Genomic DNA, 12,705 nt, shown 5'->3' with positions numbered 1-12,705 from the left:
TGGTGACTGTGGAGACCTTTTGAGTAAAGCTAAATCATTATCATGTGCAAAAAACCAGCTTGAGATGAATTGAATTTTGTGAGACAACACATTATTGTGGAGGCAGCCTTCCTAAGATGGGTACACTGGGATTAAAAACAGATAGACATGGTCGGCAACGATACTCAGGTATTAAGTAGTACTCATTTGGCATAGAGGGTTAGCTGGCAGTAGTGCATGACTGGTGTGCTCATCCGCAAGTTCAGCATGTTGTTTGCTCAGAGATGCTCTTCTGTGTACCTGTCAGGGGTTGTGGTGTGTGGAGGCGAGGAAGAGATGACCCAAACGCTGGACTCACGGTGCAGAATGACGAGGATTTATTGGAGTGGGTGAATGAACAAAGCAGGAACGGCAAGACTGACAAACTAACTGGCTGAATAACTGAATACAGACGGGAACGACAATAATGGCAACATCAATGACACGACACTGGACTGGTGGAACTGGGGAACATAAATACACAGGCTGAATGATGAGTGATTAGAGACAGGTGAGTGAACAGCTGAACATAATGAACTAATGATAAATGGGAAGAGAACTAGAACATAATGCACAGAGTAAAACAGGAAGTAGAACATGCAGAGAATGAACAATGAACATGAACTGAAAATACCGGGTCAACGGCCCAGGAACCCTGACAGTACCCTGGTTTTAATGAGTGGTTATGCGAGTTATTGTCACCTTCCTACCAGCTCAAAGCTGTCTCATCATCAGAATCATCAGATTCAGAATACTTTATTAATCTCTGAAGAAATTATGTGGTTACAGTTGCTCCAAGACAATAAGAACAGTAATATACTGAATTAAATTAAATAATACAATATATTACAAAGTTCACAAAATTGGGAAATAGCTCTACTATATACAAATAGCTCAATTATAAATATTCAGAATATTACAGAGATGAAATTTAATTCTGTAAAAATAAATAAATCTTGGCCATACTGTACCTTAAAATAGAGGATTATCCATGGTATGAATCCATGGTATGAAACTACACACTCAGGCATTTTCACTGAGAAAACTGGATATTTTCTCTTTTTCACTCACTCTCTGTAACCCCTAGAGATGATTTTATGGGAAACAATTTCTAAATTACACCGTCTGACATCAACATGCCATATTAAAAGTTACTTAAACTTCAGCAGGATGATCATGTCTACGTCCCTAAATGCACTACGTTGCTACCATTAGACTGGCTTATTATATATTTGCATTATTGAGCAGCTGAAAGGGGGGAAAATACTTTAATAACATGTATGCTTAATGATCTTTGTGTTTACCTCTACAGGCAAGGTATACTACTTCAAACACAACACTAAGTCTCTCTCTTGAGAGTCTCTTCGTGAGACTTTGGCTGTATCCCAATTCAGGGTCTGCAGCCTTAAAGGCCGCATTTTAAGGCCGATTACATCACCGTGACGCGACGAAGGCTGTCCCAATTCGAAGGCTGCTCGAAATGCGGCCCTCAAATGCGTCCTTCATTTCCCTGAATTTTAAGGACGTGGCGGCGTAGACTTCGTGGCCCAACATATCCCAGAATGCATAGCGCGGCGGTGGGTGTGGATAATTTTGCCGCAAAAAAGGTGAGGGGCACCCGAAGAGTAAACTTTAAGTAAGTACTGAATATTATGTCACTTATTTATGTGCAAATGTTTAATAACGAAGAACATTACATGTCACATAACTTTGCCACAGTCGGCAAAGTTATGTGACATTAGTGAGGTTTGTACTAACTTGGTTTTAAAGCCTTTACTTTAAAATATACGCCGTTCAGTAGCTGACCTTAATCATACAGAGAATGATCAAAGCTCATGTAGAAACAAACAAACAAATGAACAAAAGATTGTCTCCTTCATTTCTGTCAAACAATGGTGTATGAAACGTTTCCAGCTGTTAGTATTATGGTTGCTAGGTAACCTGGGCAGCGCAACGGAGGCTAGACCGTCCCATTTCACAAGCCTCGCACTTCCAGCCTTAGCGGTCTTTAAGTACGCGGCCCTTGAGGATCATTGAGGCTGCGTACTTTAAGGCTGCAGACCCTGAATTGGGATACAGCCAGCGTCTGTGTGTAATGTTTTTACAGTTTGAAAATGAATAGCCTGACTACTTAAAGGTTTGGATATTAATTGAAATTGTAAGCCTAGGTGGTGATGGAACATGTTTTATAGTGAATAACATAACAAGTTTACAAATGAAAAATACAAATGTGCAAAAGGAAGTTGATTTATAGGTAATGTATTCATTTCACTGCTGAAAACAACTAGTAAAAGATTTCAGGTATGTTTACACACAAAGTTGATTCAGGTAATGCCAAACAAGTGAGTGACACTAGGAGCAATTAAAGTCCAAGGGCACCTGTGGGTGTCTGAAAAACAACTGAAGAAAGGAGTGAAACAGGGAAAACAATCAGAGCCGCGATAATAAACGTGACACATTTACCCAGAATGAAGACAGACTTTATATCTAGTGACTGCAGAGCCAGCAGTACAACACTGATAACGCCTCTGTTACCTAAACATTTATTATTAAATTTGGCATCCATTCATCCATTCTCTTCTTCTTATCCTCATCAGGGTCGCAGGGCTGAGGGATGGAGCGTATCCGAGGTGCCATAGTTGTACAGTTGGGGCACAGGTCGCCAGTCTGTTTATTATTTAATTATATTGTTAATTGCGTTAGTTATTTAATTATTTTTTGAACAAATAGATTTGGCAATGAAGATAAAAATATACATGGCCCAAATCATTTTTGATATTTGAACCAAATGTGCATGTGTGGCATCTCTGTTGTTGGAAATTTGTGGTTTGGGGGCTGACAGCCCTCTTTCTCTTACACATATACAGTTACATCTATTGTTAAGAGGGCACATAATCTCAAACAGCTTCTCAGCATTGACAAGGAAGTTATTCCAAGGACACTTCCTTAATCCAGGGTCCAAAAAGCCATTGTTGGTTTATTTAACGATCCTTATCTTTGTTGATTTGTAGCACGTGTACTCATCTTGTTCTTTAAAAGCTGTGCTTCTCTGTCTGTTTTTGAACAAGTCTTGTTGGCTCATTGTCCTGCTTTTGTCTGAATTGCATCACTGACAGAGGAACAGCAACTTCAACAGCATTTGGAAAAGGTAGAAACATTTTTAATGGTACACAAAGTTATTGTTAACTTTATTTTAATAAGACAGACAGAGATACAGTGTTTAAATAAAGCCTCTCCTTTTATTTGTTTATGTATGTGTGCTTGCATTTCAATTTAGTGATTTTTTTCTTATCTTCTTTTAAGTCAAGATCATTTTACATGTGAGTCAAGTCAATATGAAAAATGTTGACTTGAATCAAATAACAATACTTTATTGACTACAGCTTCTCACACAAGATACTACAGTATATGATACTGAAACCATATTACAAAAGAGAAACTGCACATACAATTGTGTGTGAGCACAACATTTTAATAAAAAGGAAAATTACATTTTTGAGCAGTGATGATTAAAACAAATTTCAGAAATCTCTGCCATGGAAAAACTGCGAAAGAGGTATCCAGATTTTTTTTTTTAAAAACAGATTTTTTTAATGAATGTTTTTAAATACACATAAGGAATCCCAGAGAGTTGATTCTGTTCATCCAGTCACAGAATTTTAAGTGGGAAAAACATTTCCTCACCCATCGAGTCTCAGCTGACTGCAGGTTTACTCAAGCTTATAATATTATGCAAATCACTAATACGCACACTGTTGTGTCCTGTACTGTTTATAAGGTTGGGGAAACCTGCAGTCAGGTGAGGCTGCATGTTTGCAAACATTTGGTGTTCTTTACTTTACTGAGAATCACCTGCTGTTGAAATGATCACTTATGTCTTTATCTCTCTCTCTCTCTCTCTCTCTCTCTCTCTCTCTCTTTCTCTCCAAAATATCAGTCTTTTTCACTGCAGCCATGCGGTCTTATTCAACCCCACCTCCTCTCTACCTGAGCCTCCTTCTCTTTCTGTCCTGCAACTCCGCTGTTCTTTCCTGTCAGACTGGAAACTACGTCCAGTGCACGGTTGCTCCTTTTGTACCAGGTCACAACCTGGTGGGGGAGGGATTTGATGTGGTCACTCTGCGACGAAAGGGAGCCTACGTGATTGATGTGAATACCTACCTCACCCCAAGTGAAACATGTACTCTCTGCTCCAATCCGCTTCAAGGCAACATGCTGCAAAAAGTAAATAAAGATGCAACAACAAAGAGCCATTTGATAAGTAGCACACACTTTATGTGTACATGTTCATGATCTGTCTTCATTTTCAGCTGCCAGTCTCTGCAGTGGACTGGCGTGCATTCAGCCGATGCAGTGCCGACATTTACAGCAGTGCCCACAGCTCTGTTAGGTATAGTTTTATTACATTTTTATCATTGTTTAAAATTAGTGCATGCTTTCCAAAGACAAATGTGCACAGTTAAATTATGTTGTTTATACTCAGGCTAAACTGGGAACGCATCTGTTACCATGAAAAACAGTTGTGACAACTGAGCATCTTGTGGCTCAGCCGTTGACTCTTTATCTAAAGATTTCCATCTAATTAAACTCATTCAGTCTTTGGCAATGATGAAACTAATTTAATAGTAAGCATTTTGATCGCTAAACACCTTCTCTGGCCTAAATTCTCTTCATCGTATTATTCACAGCTGAAAGTCTAATTACAATAACAGGTGTTCATCTGTAAATACTAACTTTCAAATTTTACAGTGATCGTTTACTTTGAATTGTATTCACAGCTCTTTGGTTGACACTTACACCTCCCAGGACAGTGCTGACTGGAAGGTAGGGCACATTTTTACTATACTAATGATATATTTTACCTGCATCTTGGTGCAGTAATCACGCCTTCACAAGACTGCCAGTTGTGACCAAAAATGAAATGTACCTTTTGGCATCAAATTCAGAACCAATGTTCTGAAAAGAAATCAACAAAGTACACATTTACTCTCATACACTTCAACATCTCAAGACAATATTTATTTGACCCAAGTAGGAAAATTACATAATAAATTACACAATAAATTTATATTATGTTCAAACATGAGGCCATGTTTGAACATAAATTAGGATCTGGACAAATACATCACAAAATGTCTCAGTACTGGCGAGCTAAAATGTGAATAAAATGAAACACTTCTGTAAAGTCCCGTATTTGACTACACATTAATCATTTGTCTCATTTATTATAACAGGTTGGCCTAAATTTAGAGAAGTTTGTGGCTGCTAGCTTGGATGTGGGAGGAACGCAATCCACTGCCTATAACTTTGCTTCAGAAAGGACCAAAGAGGACCGCCACACCTTCAGCACACACAGGGTCACCTGCAACCATTACAGGTAGGCTGTGAATAACTCAGAATAGTCAGATAAATTTAGGTTATTCTGTAATCATGGTTTGAAAAGCTTCTGTTGAGATCATTTACTAATCTGTCTCTTTGTGTCCAGTTACCGAGTATCAGACAGACCACCTCTCAGCTCTGAGTTCAGTTCGGCTGTAGCTAAGCTACCAGGTTTCTACAACAGCTTCACCAGAGCTCAGTACAGTCAGCTCATACACACCTATGGCACACACTACATCCGCCAGGTTAAAACACACACACTGTGAATTACCTTATTTAAAAATAATAACTGAAAAAAAGCATTTATATCACCAACTTTGCACCACATTGCAGGTTCACCTTGGTGGTCGACTGAGGCGAGTCACAGCTGCACGAACCTGTCTGTCCTCACTAAACGGACTCACCTCAGATCAGGTACATACATAAAGTTCATTATTTATACAATGCAAAATCACAACAATAGTTGCCTCAAGGCACCAGCTATTTTTTGTGCAGAACTAACTAAACAGTGTAATAATATAACAATAAAAATAATAAGTACTTTAGAATACAAACTTTGCTTTAGTCAAATTTTAATTGTAATAAATATTCTCAGCTTGAATCTGTTAAGCAGAACATGAGCAGACAAAAAGAAGGAAAATAAAAACATAGCTCTATTTTCTGTTTTCTACATTGCAGAGGGTGACTTTGCCTCTAAACAGGAAAATGAGCACAGTCAGATTCAGCGGGTTGGGGAACCCTAAAATAAGTTGGCGTGGCTCAGCATACGGAAAAGAATCACAATTTTTATTGTAGGATCCAGCAGATTTTTTTATTGTACAGGTTGTGATCAGTTGACCTGCGGCTCTGAGATTTATTACTCTTTGTGAATGTACACAACTGAATTCAAAATGTCAGCGGATATTTCATGAGTTGTCTTGGCTGATTTCCATCCTCTACTATGACAGTACACTATTTATATACTCAATGTAACCATGAGCACCATATCCACTGTGCACCAGTCACACACTGGTCTTTACTTTTAACCAGGTGTGTCCAACTCCAGGCCTCATGGGCCGGTGTCCTGCAGGTTTTAGATGAGTCCTTGATCCAACACAGCTGATTTAAAAGGCTAAATGACCTCCTCAACATGTCTTGAAGTTCTGAAGAGGCCTGGCAATGAACTAATCATTTGATTCGGGTGTGCTGACCCAGGGTGAGATCTAAAACCTGCAGGACACCGGCCCTTGAGGCGGCCTGGACAGCCCTGCTTTAAACCCATCACAGTACAGCAAACTAACCTGTTTATCCTGCACTAAACTGCAGAGTGTTTTCATGCAGTCTTTAAATAATACCATTAATCTACCTCAGTTTGTTTGCAGCACGCTTCACAATATGAAAAAACATATTTTCAAATATACAGACCCAATATCAGATTTACAAACATGACAACTTGTAAGGACACGTAACTTTAAATTTCCAGTTTGTCAAGCGTCACTTAGCAGTCCTTACCTTTAAATCTAACTTTTCTTCTTCCTCTCCTGTCCTGCCTTTTTTTTATCTTTCTCCATCTCTGAGTGTTGTGCCAAAAAACAAACAAAAAACAAACAAACCAAAACTAAAATTAAAAACCACTCTAACTCCTGACGATGGCACACAGTTTTGCCTCTTTCATCTCTTTTTTTTGAACATGGTGATTAATACAGGTTGAATTTCATGTGTTACAGTTCAGGCTCAAGTCTGTTTGATGTTTGAAAGCTTGCATTGATGTAAAATAATAACTCTCCTGAAATATATTTGTTGACATTTTCTTTCCCTTCTTGTCCTGCAGGTCCACTCCTGTTTATCGCTGGGTTTCTCTGTTGGCTTGGGCAAGTTGCAACTATCTGGTAACAGAGACTCTTGCAACAAGGTCCTTCAAAACCAGGGTCTCTCTGTTACATACGGCTCTGGACTCCACCAACACTACACAGAGGTGGTAGGAGGCAATGGTTGGTTGGGAGAGTTTGCACTCACACATAATAACTCCCTTGGCTATCTAACTTGGCTGAAGACACTGAAGGATCACCCAGATGTTGTTTCCTACTCCCTTCGGCCAATCTACGAGCTGATGACAAATTATACACAAAAGACAGGGATGAAAGCTGCCATTGAGGAGTACTTAGAGGACAATGCTGTGAAAAAATCACCCAGTGAGCCAAACTTTTGTTCAAACATTCCTAATCTGGCTTCCAACTGCTGTCCTCTGCAAGCCTGGAGGGGGACGCTAAAGGTTACCATTTTGCGAGCCTGGGACCTGAAAGGAGATCCAACTGGCAAGACTGAGGGGTGAATAGACTCTGGCCAGGGATTCAAATTTGGAGGTGGTATATCAAATAGACTTAATAATTCTTCTGTTGCTCTTCTTTCTTTGCTTCTACATACAGCTATGTAAAAATGTGGTTTGGCTCCATCTATCGGCAGACTCGTTGGATTCGGTCAAACAACCCCCAGTGGAATGCTTATTATGATCTGGGCAAGGTCAGTAAAACCTTACTATGGATAATCATAAGTCTTTTGGGCTCAGAGTCAGCAGACTTGATTTACTTTTCAAACCTAAAAAAAAGATTGTTGTGGTTTGTCCCAATCAAAGCCATAATTGCCAAAAAAGGTTTGATACGTTTGTACCTAAACTGACAGCAAAAGGATTACCTTACATTGACCCAAATAACCAAACTCTACTACCAAACTTATGGTTTCAAGTTTTAGTGGCTGTAAAACCTGTAAAACTGCTGTAACAACAAATTCCGTGATACAGTGTACACAATGACTTGGCAAGCAATAAAAGTAATATCAGCTATGTAGTGGTTTTGAACACATTTGCTACAGTTTTTACTATAATACTAAAATGCTGAAGGTAAATGAGCACAACACTTCTGCAATATACTTACAACCCGCTCATTTTGTTAAAAGGCACCATGTGGATCCTGCCTTAAATGTCTTCTGCTGCAATAAGTTGATCTTGCTGATAAGGCCTTTTTCATGATTTATCATTTTATTTGGAAAGTGCCCAGATTTCAATAGATTTTGGGAAAACAATCAAGTATTCTGCTATTCACAGAGCCATTCTTCAGCTAACCATAACTATATAGGTACTTGTTTGTAGGTGGTTTTACAGCCAAACAAAAATAATTCTGTGGATGGGCCTATAAAAGTCATCAATAAACTGATTAAATCTGTCAAGGAGACAGGTTTAAGAGAAAAAAGTGATATGTGAGTGCCCCCCAGGAATTCACCAGTGTGTCTCTATCACAGATTAACTTTAAATCATTTTAAAGTTTCCAATCTGAATTTAAATGAAAATATGATTTTAAAAAATATTTTTTGAATTTGTCCAATTGTCCTTATTACTGTTTATGATTCACAAACCTAAAATAAAAATTGGAAGGATGAAAATTAAAACTCTTGTTTGATTAATTTTCTTGTGAAGGTGGACACACACTCTGGTTTGAAGGTTGAAGTTTGGGACAAGGACGTAACGTTTGATGACCGTCTGGGATCATGTCTCAAGTATCTTCAGCAGGGAACACACACAATTACCTGTCCAGCTAAAAGAGGAGGTTTTGAGGTCCGATACACTCTGACATGTGACCCTCATCTGGCTGGAGACCGGTGTAATAGTTACCAACCATCTGCAAAATAACAAATGTATTTTGAGTTAATTAATGTAAAAATTCATGTGACTCATCAGTTTATGGATTTATTTTGCTACCACTAAGAGATAACTGTCTTCAGTTTTTAGCCTTTATATAAGCTAAAGTTCAGGGCTGTATTCATATATTAATATTTTTAAATGATAGAAAAATCATACTTTTTTTGGTTTTCAGTAGTTTTTAATTATAAATAATTACACACACACTGAATCAGCTGCTGTGTATTTCTACTAATATGTGAGTCTAATTTCAGTTGTGTAAAAATGATCAAATCCTTGTTGTGTCACTTTACTTCTGATTCAAATAAAGCCTGTCAAAAACATGTTCTTTGGGTCCTTAAAGGGGACACCTCTATTATAAGAGGTACCTCTAGATATATAATTCTTATTATCTGCCAGTAGTCTCAGATAAGCTTCGGATATCCCACATCTACTGTGGCCAGTACAATCTTGTTTCCAAACATGCATAAAGGAGTTCACCACTCTGTCAAAAACTGGTTGAGTACAGAGTTCAACTATTTAGGATTAATGGTGTTTAAACCTGTGGATGCAAATATAACTGAGATCCAGAAACCTCTGCTGAGTTATTTCTCATTTAAAATGGGAACTGGTGAACTGAAAAACCATCTAATGGTCTGAATAACATGGATTTGAAATATATTTTGGCAGGTCTGCACAAAGACAAAAAAGGAGCCTTGGCATTTTAATTAAAAGAGCTCTAATAAATCATGACAATTTTATAAATAAAGCAAGCTATATTCAGAATGCTTTATTTGGATTCTTGTAAATAAGAATCCAAATTTGCCAGAGGTGGCCCACACATGGGCCAGCACAAGGCCAGATGCAGACACACTGGTGGTCCTGACAGCTGAAGAATTCCCCTTCGTCATCCATCATGGAATCTTCTGCCCCTCCTTTGGAGGGAAGATGGAGGCTCCGTTGTCATTGTCGCACCACATCCCGGCTCATTCCTGTGGCTTCATCGGAGTCAGCTGACATCGGGTTGGCAACCTTTGGACTCGCAGTGAGTAGAACGGACTCTGCCATTTCAGTGAATTCTGTCACAAAGGACTTGAGGTTGGTGACTGTTACTCCCGTGCCTACTGGGACTGTCAAGACTGCAGACAGTATTATTGATTCCACAGGGGTTAATGGCTTAAAGATTCCCGAATTTTCTAAGAATAAAATTTTCCAGACCTCTCCAGGTGTTACATCTAGCATTTCCAGGCCAGCTGTTGTGTTTGTTTCTAAATAATGGCTGGGATTCTGCTGGTGCCTGTTCCTATCACCAAGCCAGCTAAGTCTTCACCGGTCCCTGGACCCTTATCTGTTCTTTGGGTGGGGACAGCAGACGCCCAGCCTTTGCCTGTGCCTGTCCCAAGAGAGAGGGCAACTGTGACCCAGCTTGCTCCTGCACACATACCTACTCCTTGGATGGGAGTGGCTGGCGCCCGATTTTTCCCGGCACCCATGCCGGTTTCTGGGGTGAGCCCAGCCAGGACACAGTCGAACTCCACACCCGAACCAATCCCTGGGGTGAGAGCAGCTGGTGTACAGCAGGTGCCAGCACCCATTCCTGCGTCAGGAGAGCCCAACCAGTGTCCAGCCACATCATCCTGCTTGCGCCAAAATCTTTCATTTTAGGGGCTCAAAAGTAATGGGACAAATTAAATAACTGAAAATAAATGTTCATTTCTAATACTTTGTTGGCAATGACAGCCTGAAGTCTTGAACTCATGGAGATCACAATATGCTGGATTCCCTCCCTCTTAATGCTCTACCAGGCAGCTTTCTGGGTTGGCTCTCTGTTTTAGGTAATTTTAGGTTATTATCCATCTGCATTATGAAATGGTCATTAAAAACCATGTCCAATATATAATTATAATTGGAATATGTTTTAGTAAATAGGTTAAAAAAAAAAACTTGCATCAATGTCCAAATATAGACCTTACTGTAACTGTATCCTTATCTGCTCTTTTTTTTGTCTAAAATATTTCAGTTTCTTTGAGATGAGATGAGAGATGATGAGATAGCCTTTATTTGTCAGTTGCAGGTCTTTTGCCCACAACCGAGATGACAGACCTTGCTGACCGTACATACAATACACAAACATCACATTGGGGAGACAGGTCAGGCTAGGTAGCGAGGAAAAAAACATCAAAATGTGTAACACAGAAGGATAATACAGGAATGCACAGGTATCAACACACCATAACACAATAAACACAGACAAGCAACATGGGAAAGAGTTCCAGTGTGTACATCTGATCTGGGACCGCTGCAATCTTTCGACTGCGCCTCCAACTGACCCGATGTCCACATCAGAGGGGAGGTAAGCGTTGGAGGTGGCGTTGGATCCGGGGTAGGGAGGGTGATGCGTGGGTGAGTGCTTATCAGTATCAGTATATGTATGTGTGTGCGTGTCCATAGTTCAGCTGAGACAGTGTCCTTCGCCCTGCCAGGCTAAGTAAACAGTCTTCCAGCCAACCCAGGTGGCCTTGCATGGAATGGGAAGGAACAGACTAAACATAGTCGTTATCAGGGTGTTTTGTTCAGCTCCAGCCTTGCAGCTGGCGCCAAAGGGGTATCCGCATAAGTGATGTTATTTTTTACTTTAGTGCGAACAGCTCATATGAATTTCAAAGCAGTTCTACAGTCCAACACTGGTCTCTCAATCTCCCGTTGGAGAGCTGCGAGCTTCGCCATACTTGCGTTCTGTGATGTTGTCATTTCTTGTGCCCAATTTCTGACATCTCACGGCAGTTTGCCTCCCCGAGATGTCATCCAATTTTGCACCCAGAGATGTTATTCCGGGCTAGCCCTTCCGAGATGTATCCAGTCTGCAGTCAGAGATCTTATTCTGAGTATTCACAGCAGCCGTAGCCTCTCCAAGATCTTATCCGTGCTGACTCAATGAGCCCATTTTGAGAAACTCACACCTCTCACATCATTCCAATCCCAGCGGGCAGCCTTGTGGGGGTTTGAACAGCCGGTTCCGGTTTCTTAATTCTTCGATAAGTCAGGGCCAAGCCAGCTCCGATCAGCCAGAACCCTGTTACCATGGTTCTGAATAGGTAGATATCTTCAGCACTCAGGCTCACCCAAGCCCAAACTTCTCGTTGAGAAAGGGGTGTCAATTACATTGAGTTCAGCAATGCTCCCCTCTTCATCTCCTCTGTACCTGAGCCTCATCCTCTTTTTGTCATACCACTTCCCTGTTCTCTCTGGCCAGATTGGTAACTACAGCCAGGGTTCGTCTGTTCCCTCTGTACCAGGACACAACCTGTGGGGAAGGGTTTGATTTTGTCAAAAGGGAGCCTACATGATTGATGTGAAGACCTACCTAACCCCAAACACCTGTATTCTCTGCTCCGATGCTCCTCAAGGCAACAAGCTGCAAAATCTAAAGAAAAAGTTTAGTTAGCAGCAACTTAAACTGTAGCACATACTTTATGTGTACTTCATTTTTAGCTGCCTGTGTCTCTAGTGGACTGGCGTGGATTCAGCCGATGCAAGACTTATATTTACAGCAGTGCCCACACCTCTGTGAGATATATCACTATATGATATTATAACTACTGAAAGAGTTATAGCATCCAAGGGTTTTTGTAAGGTCTCAGAGAACATCTTGGAGATCA

General features: G+C 40.2%; 1 protein-coding gene across 2 annotated transcripts; it reads left to right on the top strand.

Annotated features, from left to right (window-relative positions):
* LOC146517270 (perforin-1-like) lies at positions 1 to 9,516 on the top strand. Of its 2 annotated transcripts, none has more exons than XM_085163614.1 (10): positions 1 to 529; positions 3,956 to 4,242; positions 4,329 to 4,408; positions 4,797 to 4,842; positions 5,253 to 5,395; positions 5,504 to 5,642; positions 5,731 to 5,811; positions 7,208 to 7,704; positions 7,803 to 7,896; positions 8,846 to 9,516. In XM_085163614.1, exons 2-10 carry the CDS (start codon positions 3,973 to 3,975, stop codon positions 9,056 to 9,058), a joined length of 1,563 nt encoding a protein of 520 aa, XP_085019740.1. In that variant the 5' UTR covers positions 1 to 529; positions 3,956 to 3,972; the 3' UTR covers positions 9,059 to 9,516. The 2 variants fall into 2 exon arrangements, with proteins under 2 accessions (XP_085019740.1, XP_085019738.1); XM_085163612.1 differs by lacking the exon at positions 1 to 529 and adding an exon at positions 2,638 to 3,166 and having other exon boundaries at positions 8,846 to 9,514.
* Positions 9,517 to 12,705: the final 3,189 nt, after the last annotated feature.

Source organism: Neolamprologus multifasciatus, chromosome 6 (genome assembly GCF_963576455.1).
Source record: "Neolamprologus multifasciatus chromosome 6, fNeoMul1.2, whole genome shotgun sequence".
Taxonomy (NCBI): domain Eukaryota; kingdom Metazoa; phylum Chordata; class Actinopteri; order Cichliformes; family Cichlidae; genus Neolamprologus; species Neolamprologus multifasciatus.
This window is presented reverse-complemented; position numbering and strand designations above follow the sequence as displayed.

Coding starts and splice junctions, on each gene's coding strand:
- LOC146517270 (XM_085163614.1), top strand. CDS start 3,973: ATGCGGTCTTATTCAACCCCACCTCCTCTCTACCTGAGCCTCCTTCTC. Junction 5,396..5,503: donor GTCACCTGCAACCATTACAG/GTAGGCTGTGAA, acceptor CTTTGTGTCCAG/TTACCGAGTATCAGACAGAC. Junction 7,705..7,802: donor CCAACTGGCAAGACTGAGGG/GTGAATAGACTC, acceptor TTCTACATACAG/CTATGTAAAAATGTGGTTTG.